Below are 21,412 nucleotides of genomic sequence, written 5' to 3' on the forward strand. Positions count from 1 at the left end.
AGTGTGGTATAAGAATTGTTTCTACGTAAGTAAATAAATAATAATTTTACTCACCCATTTATTACATTTATCTTATAATATATGATTTTTATTTTAGCTTAAGAAAAAAATTTTCATTAATACAAAAAACTAAAATTTGGAGAAATATAAGTGTTCAATGATTCTACCATCGATATCCCATAAAGTATTTATTTTATTTTCCTCAAGGCGTTATAGATATCCAGGGAATAATCTCTGTTTCATATATATAATATTCTAATAAACATGAACAATAATAAATATAATGTATACAAGAACGTAGGAAGTTTGCGTCTAATCAAGCTGCTTGGTATAAAATAGCGTATTTATTATATTATTATATGGCATCTTCGGCAACAGCTTTTAATACGAATAGTGCATCTTTTCTCCTTCTTCTTTTTATACTCTTTTCTTTACCTTCGTTTGATTTCAAGAAGTCCTGACCACTTCCAAATCTTTTCTTCCTTTTGAACTTGAATGTAAATATCCAATATTTTCCATTTAGGGAGAAAAACGCTACATCGTCGAAGCCATCGAACTTTTCACTCGAAATCTATCGAAAAATCAATTTCATTCAATCCAAAAATTCTTTTAAGTTCTCTCTATTCTTCCTTTGATATTTTATGAAAATTTCGACGACCGAACGACGAGCCTCACAAAATCGTCTTTATAGTTTTACGAATTGCACGATCTTATGCTTTTTCTTTTTTTCTTTTCGTCGTTGTCCACCTACAAAATCTTTTCTCTTTCCACTTTTTCAAAATTGTTATAAAATATTATAAAATTCGCACGAAAAATATTATAAAATTCATTAAAGATTTAAATACAAACCTATAAGGATATAAGCAACTTTTTAAACGAACAAAACGAGTCAATTTTATGTACGCACGTAAATAATTACGAGCACAATGCAATTGACTCATTTTGCCTTTGAACTTCCTTTGAAAAATAATAATTTAATGGGATAAATATCTTCGTGGTCGCTGCACCAATTGTCTTGTACTACAAATCGTGTGAAAATTACAAGATTTATTATCTCGTTGTGGTATTAATAGATATATAATATCGAAAAAACATGGTTGAGCGATTCAATATCGAAAAACAATATATTACTACTGTATGTGGTCGACGGTATTAAATGTTATCTGTGACTATTTAAAGTGTCAACTTAATAATTTTACTTATTGCTATGTTGTATACTGTTTGCATTATTGCCAAAAATATCTGCGTAGTCTCGAGATTGTTCGTATACGTACTTTTTAAAATGAAATACAAAAGAAAAGAAAAGAAAAGAGAAAAAAATAGAAAAAGGTATAAAATGACAATATATATATATGTGTGTGTGTGTGTGTTCGTGTGTGTGTTTGTGTGTGTGTTCGTGTGTGTGTTCGTGTGTGTGTTCGTGTGTGTGTGTGCATATATATATAGTTATCGATTCCCCGAGAAAAATACTTCTCATTCTAAGCGTTTATCCAATTCTCATTTTCCATCCTTTCGCCCCTTCTAATTCGTATTTAAATTATACGAACATTCTCAAAATCGTTCGATGGTAAATCTCGAATGACATTTCACATAAAAAGAAATCGTAATTTTAAATCGCAAGTTTACAGGAAGTCGAAAAACCTTCGCCTTAACACGAAGAATTATTATACGCTTTTTGAAAGACAATGATTTCGCATGAAGAATCTATGAACGAATTTATTTTATTCGTGCAATTACATACTAACATGTTCCATATGAATAGAATGCTAGGCTCTTTCGTCATTCTGTATACATACATATATGCATCGCTGTTTCCACGTAGAACTAGACAAGAAAATAAAAAAAAAAGGAAAAACAGAACGAGCGTAATTAAAAATAAGAAAAAGAAAAAAAAGAAAAAAAATATCATGTAATACATCTAGACCAATGATCCAGTCTAGAAACTCATAGAAACAATGATGCTGAAAATGCCAATTCCAAAGGAGATACGAACTTACGATCGAACAATCGTCCCATTTTCTTTCGTCCCTTCGCGACCTTTTCTTTGAGCAAAGTCGCGCGTTTATCAAGATATAAATTTCTCTCTCTCCCTCTCTCTCCCTCTCTCTCCCTCTCTCTCCCTCTCTCTTTCTTTCTTTTTTCTACTTTATATTACAACGCTCTTTCTCTCCGTTTCTTTTTATTATTATACAACACACACACATGACTTTCGCATGAGCGATATATCAAGAATACATAATCTTTTCTTTACATCCATTCTCATTAGCTCGGCCTCGACGCTTTTTTCTTTTATTCCTTCTTTCTTTATTTCCTCGTTTTATGAATTTAATTTTTCAAGAAAAATATAAGATGTGCAATATTAGCTAGAAGAAAAATACGTCGTCTATTTTATTTAGATACGTTCATTTAAAAAATTCGAAATATTATGACATTGACAAATGATGAAAATATGATAAACCAAGATTTATCTTGAAAATAGTCTTGCTATTTCGATTAGAATAGTTAACGTTTAATTTAGAAACTACGATATTATACATGAGTGATACATATCTACATCGACGATCATTAATCTAAATCAAAATGTTTCCTGCGATGGAAAGAGTTCATTTTACCAATTTACGAATAATTTCGAACTACATTTTCTTTACAAGATCGACGAACTGTTAGATTTATGACAAGATAGAGAAAGACAAAGAGAAGATGAAAAAGTTTAACATTAAGAGAAAAAGAGAAAAAATCGTTTTAAATGATTGCGAATTTATTGCACGACGTTAGCGGTCGTTGAAATATTTGAGAGAGAAAAAGAAAAAGAAAGACGTAATACTTAATAGAGAATAATTAGAGTAAGAGTTAGATATTATACCAGTCCGAATTATATTCTTGCTAGCTACTGCTGATTAAATAAAGAAGTGGCTAGTTTTTTTATATTTATCGTATGTACGTGAAAGTATTTACAAATTCTTATATGATTCATAAAAGAGAAAAATATCATTAATCTGTACAATTTTATTATACTCTCGGTTATGCAACCCGTTTTTTTTCTCTCTGTATTTTCAATGGTCGCAGTAGCGAGAATAATGATAATTCGGACGGCATAGGATAAATGGAAACTGTAACCACCAGATATCGTCAAAATAGAGGGCGATATTTTGTCGTGTTAATAAGGATAAATTACAATCGTTACGCGATGATTTAAATACTGCTATAGATTAAAGTTATGATATATTACTAATATATCCGCATATTACTTGCTAAATATCACTATCGGAACATTATCTCGCTTGGACAAGAAAGTATACGTCTTTGACGAGCATCAGTTCCCACGACGTTTTTCTCACGCTCATGGAACGATATTATTTTTCTCTAATGCTAATAATATTAATAATAATATAATAATATAATAATGATAATAGTAATAATAATAATAATAATAATAATAATAATAATAATAATAATAATAATAATAATAATAATAATAATAATAATAATAATAATAATAATAATAATAATAATAATAATAATAATAATAATAATAATAATAATAATAATAATAATAATAATAATAATAATAATAATAATAATAATAATAATAATAATAATAATCATTGTAAGAATAATATAAAAAATCTAAATCACCTGAAGCCGCTAACGTGGTGCTACGAACATCATAGCACGACAATATTTCGCTTCGAAAAGAACACCGATACACCATTATTCTACATGCACTTGTACTCCTTAATCTTGTTTTATTTATTTCTTTTTTCTTATTTTTATCTTATCTCTATATCCCGGCGAAGATGATCGAACGTCTGAACGACGAGTAGCTTTATTTGTTTTCTTACGTTCGGAGGATCGATCATCCCTTGTCTATTTTTTTTTCTCTTTCAAAATCAAAATCATATTTTACACACATACACACAATTGTTTTCTTATTGCACATACAATGATATTTTAGAGTTCGTAGCGTATCTATATTTATTTATAACAAGTATATCGTTCAGTGATGGATATTTTTTCTACGTTTCCGAAATTTATATCGAAAATTTCTTTATGTCGTAGAATTATGAAAGCTGAGAAAAAAATAAAAGAAAATACATACTATATTGCGACATATATATGTAGATACTAGATTAATAACATCGGGACTAAATTAACGGCTCTTTCGATATTCATACGATAGTAGAGATTTATTTTCTTCTTCTCGATTTTATTTTTCGAAAATTAATTCGAACCGTTCATCACACTCTGAAGCTGCCATGGTGATTAATAATGTTATTAACAATCAAACGAGTTGCCCTATTAACGTTCTCATCCCAAATGATTAACGTAACATCTCGAAGCAATATACAAGCAATCAAACGTAATACGTACCATTTCGTTTATCGTAACATTTAAAGTTCATTTTAAACATTGCCTCGAGGTGTTTGTTAGAAAGCCCTTTGAAAGAGCATTGAATCGTACTAGTAATGCGTTCACAAGATATTGCACTTGTGCTTTGCCATCGGAATCGGTTCCCGCAAGTTTGAGGATCGATATGTGCGAGTCGACGCGAAAGAATCTGCCTGCTTCTCAATTTTAACATATCGCCAAAATTTTATTGGAAAATAATATATCGAACTCTTCAAAAATGAATATTTTCCAAACTTTACTTTCAAGCAATTTTTATTAAAAATATTAAAAGAACAGTTTGACTACTTAAAACTTTTATTAAAAGGAGAAAACTAAACGTAATAGAATATAAAAATTATTTTTTATTTTTTAACGAATAATAAAAATAGATGGAAAATATAATTTAATGCGATTTACTGAGATTTTTAATTTTATAAACCAAAACTACGCCTATCATTTACTATTTCAACATTTATCTCGAATAGTTGATAAGATTTTGTATAGTAATGAAAGGGTAATGTTAGAACGGTCTTAATTAAAATGGAAATATAGTTCGCTTGGATTTTGCGAAGATTCACGTACTTTTTGTAATACATTTTCCAAACAGACCGGCGTGCTATTAATTTATTTCCTAACGAGATGTAATTCATAACTTTTCCTCGGATGTCATTCAACTTGAATCACGAGACTTAATCATTAAGTTGGAAGAGGACAAGAGAGATGCGAGAGACGGAACTCTCTTATAAATTGATGATATTTTATGTAAACGTTATGTTTAATGACACTTTACGTAGTAGATGATAAATTATGTCGACAAGTTCTTCGTAACGAGCAAAATCTATTTCGTTTCTGCTAAGTTAAATTACATATTCAAGAAAATGAAATGATCGTCTTACTAGAAGCATGACAGATTTACAAACGGTCATATTATCAGCACATAGCGATAATCAATATCATTATAAGCTTACAATAAAAATGCGATTATATTAAAGCTCACATATTTAAGGAGAAATAAATTTTGTTATAAGACAATTACACGATCTCTATCGCGTGCGCACTTACACACGCTCATTCACGTTCTTATTATATATTTATATCATTTCTTCATATATTATTATTATTATTATTATTCACATCATCATCGTTACGGGAAATTGAGTCACGATGGCACAGCATGGAAAATTGCTTAAAATTCATTATTATGCAAAGATACGATACATTTTAGAAGAACCTTAGCAATCTTATTTTGTTGATAGCGATCAGTCATCTAGAGATAAAGAGATAAAGAGAAATATAGGTATATAGGTATATGTATATATATATATATATATATATATATATATATATATATATATATGTGTATATATAGAGAGAGAGAAAGTCAAATGTTAAATGTCTTTATGAAAAATCACAGCGGCTACATAACACCGCTTTATAAAATTGTTTCGAGGTAAATCCGTGACGAACGAGTCACCCCTTTGGGCTTTCGTTTGGTCCGAGAAAAATTTCACTTTGTGCGACTGATAATTCATTATGTGTCCCAAAAATCCACTGTGATCGCCGTAATAAGATCAAGATGATTCATAACTAGAGTTTGATTTACGAATAAGAGTTTCGACATTTGTTTGTCTCTTTCCTTATTAAATATTTGAAATACCTATTCGGACAATCGTCCATCTAAAAAATATTGTATTAAAATTTCATAGTACTATCAATGGTACGTACAAACCTATGTGATATACGATAAATATTATTACAAAAAAATGTGCCTAAAGAGCGTACAAATATTACGGAATTGAACGACGAAATTATGGACAATTTGTAATAAAGTAAATGCAAAACTTGTATTGGTCATTGAATCCCACAATAATACTGATTTAATACATTTAATTATTATGTAAATTACACTTTTCTCATAAGCAGTCAATTAACTAAGTTATAAATTGGATTATCTTTCGAAGAACATCAAATGAAATACATAATGGCAGTCAATGTTAGCAACTTTAATAAGATGTCCGATTATTCCGTAATAATTGTTAACAATATAGTCTCCCATATAATATGTTTTTCCTGGCATGGTCGAAACACAGTGGTGTAAAGTTGGCACTTCCCGCATTAGCGAATATCATATATGTAATAAAGAAAAAGAAAAAAAATCTGACCGATTTTTATGTAATGATGATCATTGTAATACGAACGAGTCTTTAGGAACGGTCAGGAAACTACGATATTATTCTTTTCTCTAATTCATCTATGAATCTTTCGTAAAATCTTTTATGTATAATTATCGACACATCGAGGGTGTATGCTTCATCATTATCATTATCATCAACATCATCATCATCATCATCATCATCATCATCATCATCATCATCATCATTATCATCATCATCATCATCATCATCATTATCATTATCATCATCATCATTATCATCATCATCATCATCATCATCATCATCATCATTATCATTATCATCATCATCATCATCATTATCATCATCATCATCATCATCATCATCATCATCATCATCATCATCATCATCATCATCATCATCATCATCATCATCATCATCATCATCATCATCATCATCATTATCATTGTCATCTTCGTTTTTTCTACAATAGCACTACGAATTCTACAAATAGCTGCTACGCGAATACATCAACGCTTCAAGAGAGAATATTTAATAATGTATATTACATAATACATTTTGCAAAAAAGGAAAGAAGCCATTGCGCGATCATCTCAATTTCAAATTTTTCTTCTCTTCCTTCTCATTCTTTTTCTTTTTTTTTATGCCACCTTCCTTTCTTACATTTCTTATTTCTTTTTACGGGCATAAGTAAATCTTATGTTTTAATTTCTATATGGATTAATTACCTACATTTGTAAACACGATAAATACAAAGTATGTGCGTACAGCCATGAGATGCTTCTGGTGTATCTTTTTTGGCAGTTTAAGATTTCCCTCACTCTTTATTTTTCCTTATCCTTCTTCCTTTTTGTTTATTTTCTTTCTTTTATTTTTTTCCGTCTTTTTTCTATTTTTCTTTTTAACGGGGTTGATAGTGGTGATGGTAGTAGGGAATGGGGAATTAACATCAATGACTTCAACGTAGATTCAGTACTCCTACCAAAACACGTTCTCCGTCCTTTTCGCTTGCGATATGATATATTTGTATATCTTCATATTAATACACGCATGTGTATATATTTGAATGTCTGTGTGTGTATGCATGTATACGCGTATTTTTGTCTATGTATTCGTGTTTGTGTTTGCGTGCATATATATGTGTACCTACTGCGAAGATGAAAAACGTTTGAGCGGAATTTTCACCGAGGTTCGAGCCGATTTAAAAACAAAACGAAAAAAGAAAAAAAATTATTCTTTTTGAAAGGCTCTTCTTTCGGATATTTTCAAACAAAATCGTTTTCCATCGTCGGATTAGAAACGCATGTGTGAATACGTGCTTCTTTGGTTTCTATAAAAGAATGGGAGAGAAACGTGCAAAGCTACCATAGGTTCGTTGTTCGACATTTAGTTTCCTTTTTTTTCTTTTTTCTACAATTCTAAACGCGTTTAAGTGTCAACCCTTTACAAACTGTAAAAGAGAAGATTCATTCAAAAATCTTCTTCATAATATTTGAATAAATATTCAAATAATTAAGAAATTTGTTGAAATATAATTAAAGGAATGATATTTCTCGATTAATACATTTATATTACACTATCATGAAATTTTCAAATTAAATGTGATACATTTCAATTAAAATTAACTTCGTAAAGAGTTTGTAAAGAGTATTTCCTTTTCGAACCTTTGTCTATAATCGTAACTCTATCGTTTCTTGATCCTACCCCTTCTTTATATTTTTCATCGTTCTTCTTTTAGAACAAATCGTAATCACACTCGAGTATCACTACAGTTTCACGAATATCTATCAAGTTCCTTTTTAGGCTCGTTTGCGGAAAGAAAAAAAAAAATATATATATATATATATATCCTAACAAAACGATCATTGATGCCCTACAAACTATATAATACGTTATTTCTCTGCATCGACTTTATCGTTTCTATTATCGCTCTTTTTCAAGATCGTATTTCTTTTACAAGAATTTTTGATCTATAGCTGCTTTCGAAAGAGAATTTTTATTGCGATCATATCATCTTTTTTTCGCGCTCGTTCGTCAATCATTCTAACGAGTATTATATATATATAATTCAATAAAAATATAGTTACGTATCTATACATATATATGTATATATGTACACACACATAACTATATCCATATATATATTGATATATTTCTATGTATTTTTTCGCGCTTTCTTGCTAAAGCATCGTCTTCTAATCGCGAGGTTTAGTCGGATTAGTTAATACACAATAAATACAACTACTGTTATCTATATGTATATATATATAATCATTATAATAATATTATGCTTAACGCGAAGTATCAAACGAGATAAGGACTCTCAGTCTTGAATAATGAAACGTCGAAAAAACAGTGGCCACTTTGAACTGGAAATTGGAGAAATTCGAAAAATCATCGAAAAATCATCGAAAAATCATTAGGAGAAATGTGGTCGATCGAACGTCACGTAGTTTTCACATCGATCTTTTCCAATTAAAGGAAAGATTTCGATTCTTTCAGCCTCAGAATCTCACTCATTACGAATAATTACTGGAAGGGTTGATGAAGCAATGTTTGTGTATGTGATTTTGTTGTGTGACTAGGGTCATGATACACTAAGTCTTTCGTTTTTTTTCCTTCCATCTTTTCAACGGGAATGTGATAGATACATCGACTCGAACTTAAAATGGGATAATATGATGTATATCTACTTCTTTTGTTTATAGGTACATATGTTATAAATCGTGTTAATGTATGTAGCATACGCTCAAAATACGTGAATAATTAATTACGAATTATCGTTAACACAATAAATCATCACCATTAACGCATACGTTTTATATATTGAAAATTTCTTCGATAACAGTTCGCGAATGTGAATTCTTTTATTTCGAATAAAATATTTTCGTAAAAGATTATATGTATAATAAAAACGAAAAGATTCCTATTTTCTATCATTATCACATGATTTGGTGATCTCATTAAAGAATAAAATATATTTATATAATCGTTATCGTCGAATTACGTTATAACGATCGATAAAATCCTTAAAATTTGTCAGAAACCTTTTGAACATTTTCGTTTCAACTTAATCTCGATTAGTTGATGTGTGCGTCATTAAAACTCACAGAGTATCTTGCCAGTGAAGAAATAATATTCGTTACTTACCTTCGCGTATTTTCGAAGCTCCATGTATGTACATAACTTTGAAGGCAGTTGAAAAGTACACGATGATATCCTTCCAGAATGTACATACCTACGTTATCATACAGAAATTAGAAATGGAACAGGTTGATAAAGCGATAATATCACCAATGATATCTTCGTATCTAAATTCAATTGATGGTTCATTCCTAACTCTGAAGAAACATCGATGTCCTTCTGATCATGTTCTTACTGTGACTAGGTTCGAGCGAAATACAAGGCGATGATGATTTCATTGGGTTAACTTTTGATCGCAATTATTCGACATTGCTATGATTTCAATAAGGAAGACAATAAATCAAAGAATCGCTGAACAACGCGAGGGTATGCTCGTTGAACGATTATTGAACGAATTAACGATCGATGAATTAATAATAGGCCAGAAATAATGAAAGTCCGAGACCGATCGAAATGACGAACAATTATCAAATCTAAAAATACGTATATCGAATAAAAATCCGATAATGAATCGGAAGAAAAGTATTGTTTAGAGTTCCTCGGATAGTGCTATCGGTGCACGAGAGCCAGGCTTTAAATCTTTTACACCGACGCCTATGTCGTCTACCGGTACCGGAGGAGCCAACTTAAGTTGATTGCCGTTCACCTTGATGTCATTTACGGAGTGAGAACGTCCGTGAGTTAACAGAGGCTTCGCGGTAGTCTGATTGGTACTGGTGTTCGAATTTGAGCTAGCAACTGAGTTTGAGCTAGGACTCGAAGCGGAGTTCGTACAATTGGCCGTTGTATTCGAGCCAGAACTGGAACTGGAGTTGGTTTCTTGCGAGGTGCTCACGGAATAACCGTTGGGATTAGGAATGGACTTGGATCGTGGCTTCGCTTTGAGATTTGACGTAGAATTGTGATTACTTGGAATGGTTGCAGTGACCTCATGATCGCTCTCTCGGATGTGTTCAATAGTTGACTCAGGAGAGGATGTCTTTGCCATTATTCCACTGGATTTAGTCGAGCTCGAAAGCGAAACTAACTGATTGGCCGATTGAGAACGTACGGCGTGTCCCCCCAACTTGTCCCTCAATGCCATCTGATAAGCTACCTCGAATGCTTGGCCCAGCGTTAGGATAACTTCGGTTGCTTGGTCCTGAAACAAACGCGTGACCTCTCGCTTTCACTGATGAAAACATTATGAATGTGCTCTATAGAAGTCTGTACTATTACGTGAATGTAAACAAATATTTCATAATGAAAAAAAAAAACTATGTTTTCTTTTGGATTAATATATGATTATCAAGTATAAACACAACGTGATATCTTTTATTACGAAGTCATTAAAATGTCATATATTATACATTTTAATGAATATGTATTTGTTTACATTCAGTACTCACTTTGGAGTAAGTAAGTAATAATGTAAATTCACTAACACATTTAATTACTAGTCGTTATTAAAATAAAATATTTTCGAACTGTAAATGAATATACCTCGAAATATGTTATTTACTGTCTCATTTTTCTCTTAAATATAAAGTATATTAAATAAAAGTATAAAGCGAAATTTATACTTTTAGACCGTCAAATTTATGAAACACCATCAATGTAAGTTTAGATAATCATTGTCTGCTGTCATTAAAAATTTCAAATATAAAATGAATAGTAAAGCTTGCATTGATGTTCTTGACTAGCTTTAAGCTTTCAAGTTATTTATATAAAACTTATAGTCCGAGTCAGAATTTATTATACTACCTGGAAACTTTAAAAAGCAGTATCAAAGATGTACATGTACTCATACCGAGAGACGAGGGTATTTTGAAGTTGCAAAACATGAGGAACAAGCGTGAAGTTCCATTCATAGAGTTCCAAAGCTTCGAGACTGCTCAAAAGTTTTGACCAAAGATCAAAGTATCAAACGTTACGAATAGGTTTTACCGCGCATAAGCCGCAACTTTGTTTCCGAACGACTACGATCGATAACACTATACCGTGATATAAAAACAGTATCCATTGAACGAATAAATGGACTAAAAGATCTTCTTAGAATTAGATCGTGATCAATCTTGATTTCACTTTTTTCTAAACGAGTTTCAAATGTCGGAACAAAACAAAAACTGAACGTAAAATAATATAATATAAATTTACCATAGTTGGCACGCAGAATACGTGACAGAAATGTGTGCGACTCGCATGATCCTTGGTGATGTAGGCAAAATGTGTAAGATCGTCGGCATCTTGACAAGCACAGTGAATATTGCGTATCTCATGTTCACAGATTGGCTCCTGTTTAATACAGGAATTTGAAAAAATAGTAATGTAAAAAGTGGCCGATCATACTCGTTTCAAATTCTAAGGTTCTTAATCTTTTACCCATGACCCATTTTTTTGTCCAACTGTTGTATATTTTAAATATATACTGATATCGATTAACTAATTTTTTTTAAACAATAAAACACGAGATAACTGAAATTAAAAGTCGTATTTGCCTCGACTTTTGACTTAGTCTTGGAGTAAAGATCAAAAACTCTTGATACTTAACGAGATTAAAAATCTTACATTGGTCAATGTATTCAAAAACCGTACGCCCCGATAAGAGATGGCAAGGGTTATATCAGGCGTGACTCTGGTGTCACGACAAGTCTTCTTGAGTTTTTGAATAGATTTCTTGGTCGACTCTGTACCTCTTAATTCTTTCACGACGGTGGAGCCCAGGTACTGTGTAATTACGAAAGTAATACAGAGGTACCATCTTTTATGCCAAAACAATTAAATCGAAAAAAATAAATAAAATTAGACGATCGAACTTACGTTGGCAACATAGTTGACGCAGCCAGTGACTAGAGCCTTGGGTTGATGCCTCCATTGCGTCTTTAAAGTAGATGGTACACCAAATAATAATTCCGAAGGTGCTCTGATCTCGAGCTGTTCAGGAGCAGTGATCGCACCGTTGTGCGAACTGGGTCGTTGAGGTGGTTGTGGAGCTGGTCTGTTTTTGCGATGCCTCAGTGTACCAGTGTTCATCGAATTTGTTACGGTTACCGAGACACTCCCGTTACTCTCCCCTGTTGTTTCCGGCAATTTCTCTCGTATTTCCTCCTTCAGCTGTTGTATATTCGTTTTCTGCAGAGACCAACAACGACGAAACTATCGTCATTCGTACGTCCCGCTTATTCGAAAGATCAAAACTATGATGCCTTTTTCTCACGATATTTTCATAAATAAAATCAAGATACGTTATAAAATTCGTCTGATCTGACAGATTAACCGATTTTTCCTTTTCTTTATTTAATGTTATAAAAAGTAGGTAATGTTTAGCGATGATCAAGAAAAAAAATCGTATTTTCATTTACCAATAACATTGTGTTACGTGAACTCATTATTCGAAAAGAAGAAAAGAAAAAAAGAAAAAAGGAGTTCGTGAACGCGAGAAGAGATCGAAGGACGAATATCGTCTGACAATGCTTTTCTGCGTACACTCGATGAGATTTTATTGAATCGCACCTTAATGTAAATATCGCGGCTAATTGGAGAGGACGTATCGTAAAGCTTTCGCGTATAATGCGTGAACTTGCGTGCGCACTCGCAAGGATACGAGGATACGTATCGAAGAGCAACCTTTCAGCCTGATCATTCATGCGATACTTAATGCTTTTTGTTCAGAATCCTTGAGCGTATCAGATAATGCCAGATACCCCTAACGCACTAGTATGGACCAGTCAACATCCACTGAGCCTTTCGCTGCGCGCTCTCTTAATTAGCTCATTAAATTCCGCTAATATCCCTTCGTCGATGTGACTCGTCGATCGACGCGTCAACTTGCCGACCTCCTTCTTGACTTTCCCTTACCATGTGATAATCCTGACAAATTGGTCTCTTACGCTTTTTCGCTTGACGATCGATAAGCGTCATTCGAATTCGACACTACCTACGTTCCGTTGATACCGTCGTTCAACGAACCGATCGACCGATTCTCCCTTTCTCTCTTTCTATTTCTCTTTTCCGATTCCACGGTTCGAGTTCTCTTTTAATCACACTTCCGAATTGTATACTATACGAGGAATCCTGCGTCACATCCGTCGGACAATAGATTTTGTTATACGACAGTAAAGATCGTTTGTTTCGAAAAACCGATCTTTCGTATTTACAATTACTCAACCGTGTATAAAGTTCCTCTCGCAAGCTTTACGAAATTTCTCTTACTCTAATTCGTATAGGTTCAATTTTAAATTAATTTGATAATAGCTAAGTAATAATTCGTTCGAATCTAAATAAAATTTGCATTACTTTATCGGATCGCAGATATACGAAACTATAATATATATTGATATGAAAAGACATCTCTCTTTTATAACGAAAAAATTTCTTCGCTACGATGAAAGAACCTGCTATGATACCAAAAAGAACTTTTCAAAACTTTGCAACATTTTGATGTTTGGTAGTACTCGTGGTTTCAACAAATTTTCCGAAAGCTCGCGTCATTTTAATAGCGATCAATAGAAACTTCCAGCGTGGAACGTACTTTCTACTACAACTTGTGAATAATAATAATTATAATACATTCACCAAAGCGGTTTCTACATATCACATCGAAATAAACCATTGCTTTTGTCACAAATATATATCGTGCAACCGTAAATTCTCTGATTAATCGTTTAAATATATATCAACCAAATTTCTTTAATTTGGTTTCGAAACAGATATTATCAAAATTAAATAAAAATCAAATCGTAAATATATTAATAAGTAATAACTCGTCAGACATGTACATATATTAATAAAACGTTCGACTTACTAAGGTGTTCAAATCCTTATTGAGATCCTCGAGGTTAGGGCCAGTACCGTTCCGCGTCTGAGCTCGAGGATTCGGTCCACTGACCGAAGCCAGGATTCGCTTTCGATGTGCAGACTTTTGAATCTCTAATACTGCAGCCAACTCGACTTCCCAGATACGACTCACGCGTTCCATGTCGGTGTAAAGATGTTTTCTGAAGGTCTCCATATAATTCTCCATGTGAATGCTTTTCAACCATTCGTCCACGCTCTGACAGTGACTACCAAGATGCTTCTCCACACGTTTATTCAACAAGCCGGCAGCGTCCATGATTATCGCACGTTCTTGATCACTATTGATTCCCATGTCTCTCAAATCGGATTCATCAAGAACTCCGTTCTTCAAGTAAAAAATTCAAATATTTAAATTATTAGTAGAACTAATAAAGTCAAACTCTCGAAAAAATATATACATGCTTAGATACTTACTATAAATTCAAGATCATCGAAACCATAGTTTATGAAAAGGGATTCATAATCAGCGAGTCCTAAACTCGCTAACCATTGACCGACTGACGTGGAAACAATAGGACTGCTACTGGTATCGGAACTTAAGCCTGAGAATAAAAAAATGAAAAATATATTTATTCATTATGTTCATATCCAATAAAGGAACACGTTAATATTTCATTGCTACAAATTTCATTCGAAAAACTAAAAATATGGCGATCCTAAAATATATAATTTCATTACCTAATCTTGTTTGGAATTCTTTTTCGAGTTCAGTGACGAAAACCGATTCTCGTACGAGTCCTGTGCCAAAGGATGCCATAATCTCAGAAATTTTTGCCCATTCTTCTTGCTCATCAAACGGACTCATTATGCTAAGTGATTTTTCATCTCTTTCACGATCCCTATCAGATAATCGAAAATTCACTTCGTCGTCTTCAAGACGTTCTCCACCACCGCCACCCTCCCCGCCGGTTCCCATTCCGCATGCGGACTGTCCGTAAACGTTCCGCAAACGGCGCAATGTACGCGGCCGCTCCGCTGTGACGGAGCCCTTTAACAAACCTGTTGATAAACATAATAAATAGAGATAAGTTGGAATTTTTAAAATAAATATTTATTTGTTTTTTTATAAATACCTAATATGCTAAGAAACTTTTTGTAGTTACACCTTATTATTCAAACCGTTGTTCTATTTCTTTGTATATAGAAATTAAATCTAAAACAATGGAAAAAGGAAAAAACAAATTTTGCAAAAGTCCATTCATTATCGTTGAATTCGTTAGAAAGAAATTTAACTACAGTGAGTGTAAAAAGTATTCGTACAGTAGTGAATTTAAACTAAACTTTCGTAAAATTTTGTTTTGCACACAAAAAATATTAACAAGAAATATATATACCTATTCTTAGAAATCTCTAAAACGAATTAAAAAATAATTATTTATTTATATTTGTTATGAAAATATTTAAAAATTCTCAAAAATTAGCAGAAAATATATGCATAATAAATATTTGTACAGTCCTTAATTTGTGACATTATATATAAAATAAATACAAGATAATAATCTTATATCAGTATATCTAGGATCAATATACCTGGGGATATTGTCAATACAGATAATGTTCTAAATTCATATATAATCAACAGTGATAACCATAAAATGGGATGAAAAGGCAAGGAAAACACTGAAGAAGAAAGGAAAACTATTATAAATTTACATAATAAGTGCAAAACACAGAGAAATGTATAAAATTGTAAATATATCACGGTCCATGATTCAAGGAATCATTGACAGATATGGAGACCAAAAAACTTTAAAAAATAATCCATAAAACGGACGTAAACGCAAAATAAATGAGTACACTGATCAATGCATAATTCAAACAATAAAACAAAATCCAAAAATAAGTGCAGTAAATATCGCTGCTGAACTTAAAAATAATCTTAATATTAATGTATGCAGTAATACAGTGCATAATTTTTTACGAGCTGCAGGATATCATAGTAGAGTAGCCCGTAGAAAATATTTCGTAAATAGAAAGAAACAATTAGAATTTGTGAAATAATATGTCAATGTTCCTATGGAGTACTGGAATCATGTTATATTTACTAATGAAAGTAAATTTAACATATTTGATAAAGCATGGAGGAGGCTCGGTCACAGTTTGGGGCTGCATGAATGCAAATAGGGTTGATTCTCTCCAGTTTATGGATGGTATCATGGACAATAAATTATATATTGATATTTGAAAACAAAGTCTTCAAGCTAGTGCAAATAAAATTGGATTACAGGACAATTGTATTTTTATAATTAACAATGGATCCTGTATAATGTACCAAATAGAACATTTATAGAGTTATCTCGAAAAAAAATTTGTGATCATCACATTTCTTCAAAAAAGATTTAAAAAAGCACTTTTAGAAGAGAGGAATAATATTTCTAGTATTAAAACCAGAAATTTAGTAAATTCGATGCTACAATGGCTTAAAGCAATTATATAACCTAAAGAAAATCCCACTAGACACTAAAATTGCAAATAAATTACTTTTTTTTTACATTTATAGTATAAAATGTATAGTTTTTGTTGTAAACGTAGAAATTTTTCATTTTAGAGATTTCTAAGAATATATATATATATATATATATATATATATATATATATATATATGTGTGTACTTCCTGTTGATATTTTTTGCTATTAAACAAAGTTATACAAAATTTTTATTCAAATTCACTGCTATACGAATACTTCTTACGCTTATTGTATATATTACGGATTGATTGATTTATAATTGCGATTAATTGAATGAGAGATGAATTTCATGAATTTTTTATATAGAAAAAAAAATAAAATCGACTCGTGCCTAGTTTCCATTTCATTGATCGCGAATCTTACTATCCAATCGATAGATATTTCAAGTGAATACCTGTCTACCCACCATAACCCGTATCCATAATGCATATATCTATGCATCACTTACATATATAGACATATATTGATAAATACGTTGAATATTTATTGTAAAATAGTCATTGTTCGATGCTCTCGAAAAATTAATATTTCGAAAAGAATTAAGTTTGATACAAAACCTCACACTATTTCATAAAAGATATGGTCAAAAGAATTTATCGTTTGTTTCTTCGAAAGACAAAAAGGAAATACTTTCATACAGAAACGGAAAAGATTAAATCCTATGTTGTACATAGTTCGATCAATGCTTCGATCAGATACGAACAATACATATGTCCATACTTGTGTTCTCGTGGAGAACGAATACGGATAAACGAACGTCACAGAGAAAAAATTCGTTTGAAGTCCGACGTCCCGTAAAAAAAAAAAAGAGAGAAAGACAGAGAGAGGAAGAGAGAAAGAGCAGGAGGGAAGAAAAAAAGTGTAAGAAAAAAAGAAAAAATGTTTCCGAGGGTCGAATGATTTACAGATAACCAACATTTTTTCCCCGTTCTTCTTGTCGGTCATCGGGCAGGAATTTTTAAAAAATATATAGATACATATGTGCTCGTGCGCTCACAAAGTTACTCACAGTCGAGATGATGCAGCTCGGTTAAAATCATACTCGTGAAAGAATGCAAATATAAAGCCCTCGTTTTTTTGAAACAGTATATAGTTTGTTGATGAATATAAACAAACTAGATAGTAAAATTAACAAAAAAATATCAAGGTAATTATCTTTTTTTAAATAAAAATTGCATTTTACGATTGTTTATTATCATTTAAAAACATTATGCATATGTATATCTATGTTCTCTCTATTGCATATTATTAAATACAAAGAATCAAATATTTTATTTGTGATCGAATAAAAATTCAGAATAAAAACATGATCGCAGGCATAATAAAAGAATTTGAACTGAAGAATATTATAAAGTAATCTTTGAAGTTATACATTGTATCTATAAACAAAAATATCTATCCATTTCTATCTATCTTTCTTTTTGTATTACGCACGCGTAAATCGATATTACGTTCGTTCGACGACACGATCCGAGCGTATATAAATACTAGAAAAATATAGTATTGCATAATAAGTACTTGTTTTGAGTTTTCCTCTTTTAATATATTCATCCTTCTTGTTCAAATTTGACGTTTCTCTTTTCATCTATCTAGTTGCTACGTTACGTACGTATATTATATCTGTTTTTCATATTATTCATTAGATGAAAAATCCTCGTACCTTTGCCACCATCTTTTCTACAATATAAACAAAAAGCTTAATATAAAGATGCAAAATAATAATTCCGTACCGTTGAGGTCCAAGTTGAAATAGACAAATTAAAATGAAAAAAAAAGAAAAAAAAAAGAAAAGAAGAAAAAAAATTAAGTCTCTCCGCTAATGACATCGGCTTGACAAAATGGCATCACGAAGAAGGAAAGCAAGTGAGTAGTCTCGTATTCCCGTTAGCTATTCTGAAACATTATTTCCAGGAGAATGAAATGAATTTACGGTCGGGATGATCCTGACTTTCGTTTTTAAATTCAACGAGAACGAGATCGCAGCAATTTCTTCTCTTATATTTAAACATCGCATCCTGATTTTCTCGCTGGCTTCGACTAACTCCTTCAACCCTCTGTATTTCTCTTTTCTTCTTTCTCTCTCTCTCTATCTCTCTCTCTCTCTTTCTCTCTCTCTCTCTCTCTCTCTATTTCTCTCTCTCTCTCTTTCTCTCTCTCTCTCTCTCTCTCTTTCTCTCTCTCTCTCTCTTTCTTTCTGCACTCGAGTTTTTCAGAAGCATTCCCTTTCATCGGTAGTGTGAGCAAGGGGAGGGTCCTTATTGTGGTCTCGTATTATTTCGTCGTCACGAAAGGACAATTCCTCGTTTTCAAACCACGACACAATCGGCGTTGGCGGCTTCACGTCTCTACGATTGAAGAAGGAGGAAAAAGATAGAGAGAAAAAGAGAAAGAAAGAGAGAAAGGAAGAATAAGAAGAGAAGGAGCTGCAAAAAGAAGACTCTTTCATACGAATTTCGCAAATGAGAATTCACTCGAATGCGCGAGTAGTTAGAAAGAGAGTAAGAGAGAGGTAGAAAGAGGGAAAGAGAGAGAAAGAAAGGAGGTGGTTGTAAGTAATAACCATACACGATGTCTGCCTTTCAAAAAAGCTTCGTGTCCTTTAATGCGCGAAGAAACATAACTAGTGATGTATATATATACATCATATATATATACACATATATATATATATACATCATATATATATACATATATATATATATATATACATACATACATATATACTATATATCCATCCATGCATGTACCTATATACGCATACGTATGCATACATATAAATGTAACTCATATGAACCTGTATACATATACAGAATGAAAAGCTCATAAAAATACTAAATGGAGAAATGTGGTATAGAGAGGAGAAGATGGAGCAGGAGGGTTGATATAAAGAAAAAGAAAGAGAGGGAGAAGAGGGAGAAAGAAAGAGAGAGAGAGAGAGAGAGAGAGAGAGAGGAAAACTCTCGCGCCGCATTACAAGCACCAAACGTACGTAATTTTAATTAAAGCTCCATGACGAGAAAGCGTCGCTTGCTGTCAAGCCACCAACGTTATATTATGTAGGTAGTTATTCAAGTCATATACACAAATTACGTAAATCCTCATCATTACACCCTCCTTCGCGTCCCTACACTTTCTGCTTGCTCTACTTGCGCAACACGCGCACACCTTCCCTCAATCCATTTCTCAAACTTCCTTTTCTTCTTATGTATCCTCTGTGTCTTCTTTTATATTATCCTTGTTCATCATCTTATTTCTCCTTCATTCTTTAATTTTTTTTTTTCTATACTTCTTGCTCTAATAAAAAAGTAATATTACTTACAATAAGACTCGACTTTCACTTTAAGTTTAAATCACTGTTAAGATGTTATGAATTCACTTAATACTTTGATTCCTTTTTTCATTCGTTGTTTTCGTAACTATTAATTACGGAATGTTTTTTTTTTTTTAAGAACATTAATCGATCGATCGTATGGATTTCATTTTACCATTACTACATCTATAATATTAACTTTCGGTCGTTACCTCTCGAATAATATTTTATTCCTAAAAGAAACAATAGGAAGGTTAGACTTTGTTTAGTCGATTTTCCGTACTTGATGATTCATCCTTATCGCGTGCCGTCGATGACGCGTTTTTCCACGAACGATCAAAATCGTGTCGACGAAAAAATATATATTTATGTATATACCGATAACACACCAGTATAAATTTACATCTGATTTTCGAATCTATAATTCAACTTATACTAATGAAGATTATTAAAAAAGAAAAAAAAAAATTGATCGTTAGATAAGATCTTTGAATTACGTGAATTTCAAATCGAATGTTTGGATTAAACGATATAAAATGCTTGGAAAACCCGAAAAATCGTTCTGCTATGATTTTACAACATACGAACAGTAAGAGGAAGAGAGACAAAGAATCTACAAGCAAAAAAAAACGTCGGACACCAGTTAAGACTTCTTTAATTCTCAAATAATAAATATTTCCTCTTATCTCTCTTTCTCTCTCTCTCTCTCTCTCTTACATTTTATGCTCTCTTACTCGACTCGAAGAGATCATCACCGTTACATTATGACGGGTGCTAACTTCCGCTTCTCTTAATTTGCCTTCTTTTTTCTCTTTCTACATTACTCTCTTCGTACCAAAGGATATATGATGCGATCCATTAAAGCAAGGAAAATCTGCAAATGGTTTTGCTATCCCAACGACGGCCATAAACGTTAAAAGCTATCCTTGCGTAAATAAATGCTTTGACAAGGGTACACGTTTCATGACCTACGACAAGAGGACATTAAATCTCAATTTTTCTTAACATCACAATCTAAATATATATTATAAAAATGCAAAGTGACGTACCATCACATTTTTTAAAATCTTAATGTATTCACTTTATAAATACAAACATAGATGAAATGAAA

The 21,412-nt window shown here is 31.9% G+C and overlaps 1 protein-coding gene across 10 annotated transcripts in view; it reads right to left on the minus strand.

Annotated features, from left to right (window-relative positions):
* The window catches only part of LOC124425943 (ankyrin repeat and SAM domain-containing protein 1A-like), a 110,505-nt gene that overhangs the window by 49,945 nt on the left and 39,148 nt on the right, over positions 1 to 21,412 (minus strand). For 4 of the 10 annotated variants that reach the window (XR_006942615.1, XR_006942616.1, XM_046967062.1 and 1 more), the window contains exons 12-18: positions 15,201 to 15,521; positions 14,937 to 15,064; positions 14,470 to 14,847; positions 12,486 to 12,821; positions 12,234 to 12,392; positions 11,823 to 11,960; positions 10,596 to 10,827 (exon numbers count right to left, since the gene is read on the minus strand). Coding sequence is in view for 7 of the 10 variants with exons in the window: in XM_046967062.1 (XP_046823018.1) it covers positions 10,596 to 10,827; positions 11,823 to 11,960; positions 12,234 to 12,392; positions 12,486 to 12,821; positions 14,470 to 14,847; positions 14,937 to 15,064; positions 15,201 to 15,521 (1,692 nt within the window). In the remaining 3 variants the exon portion in view is untranslated. Of the gene's footprint in view, positions 1 to 8,778; positions 10,828 to 11,822; positions 11,961 to 12,233; positions 12,393 to 12,485; positions 12,822 to 14,469; positions 14,848 to 14,936; positions 15,065 to 15,200; positions 15,522 to 21,412 lie in introns of those variants that run through there. The other 6 variants (XM_046967060.1, XM_046967058.1, XM_046967059.1 and 3 more) reach the window with 4 other exon arrangements.

The sequence above is a fragment of the Vespa crabro genome, chromosome 8 (assembly GCF_910589235.1).
Source record: "Vespa crabro chromosome 8, iyVesCrab1.2, whole genome shotgun sequence".
Classification (NCBI taxonomy): domain Eukaryota; kingdom Metazoa; phylum Arthropoda; class Insecta; order Hymenoptera; family Vespidae; genus Vespa; species Vespa crabro.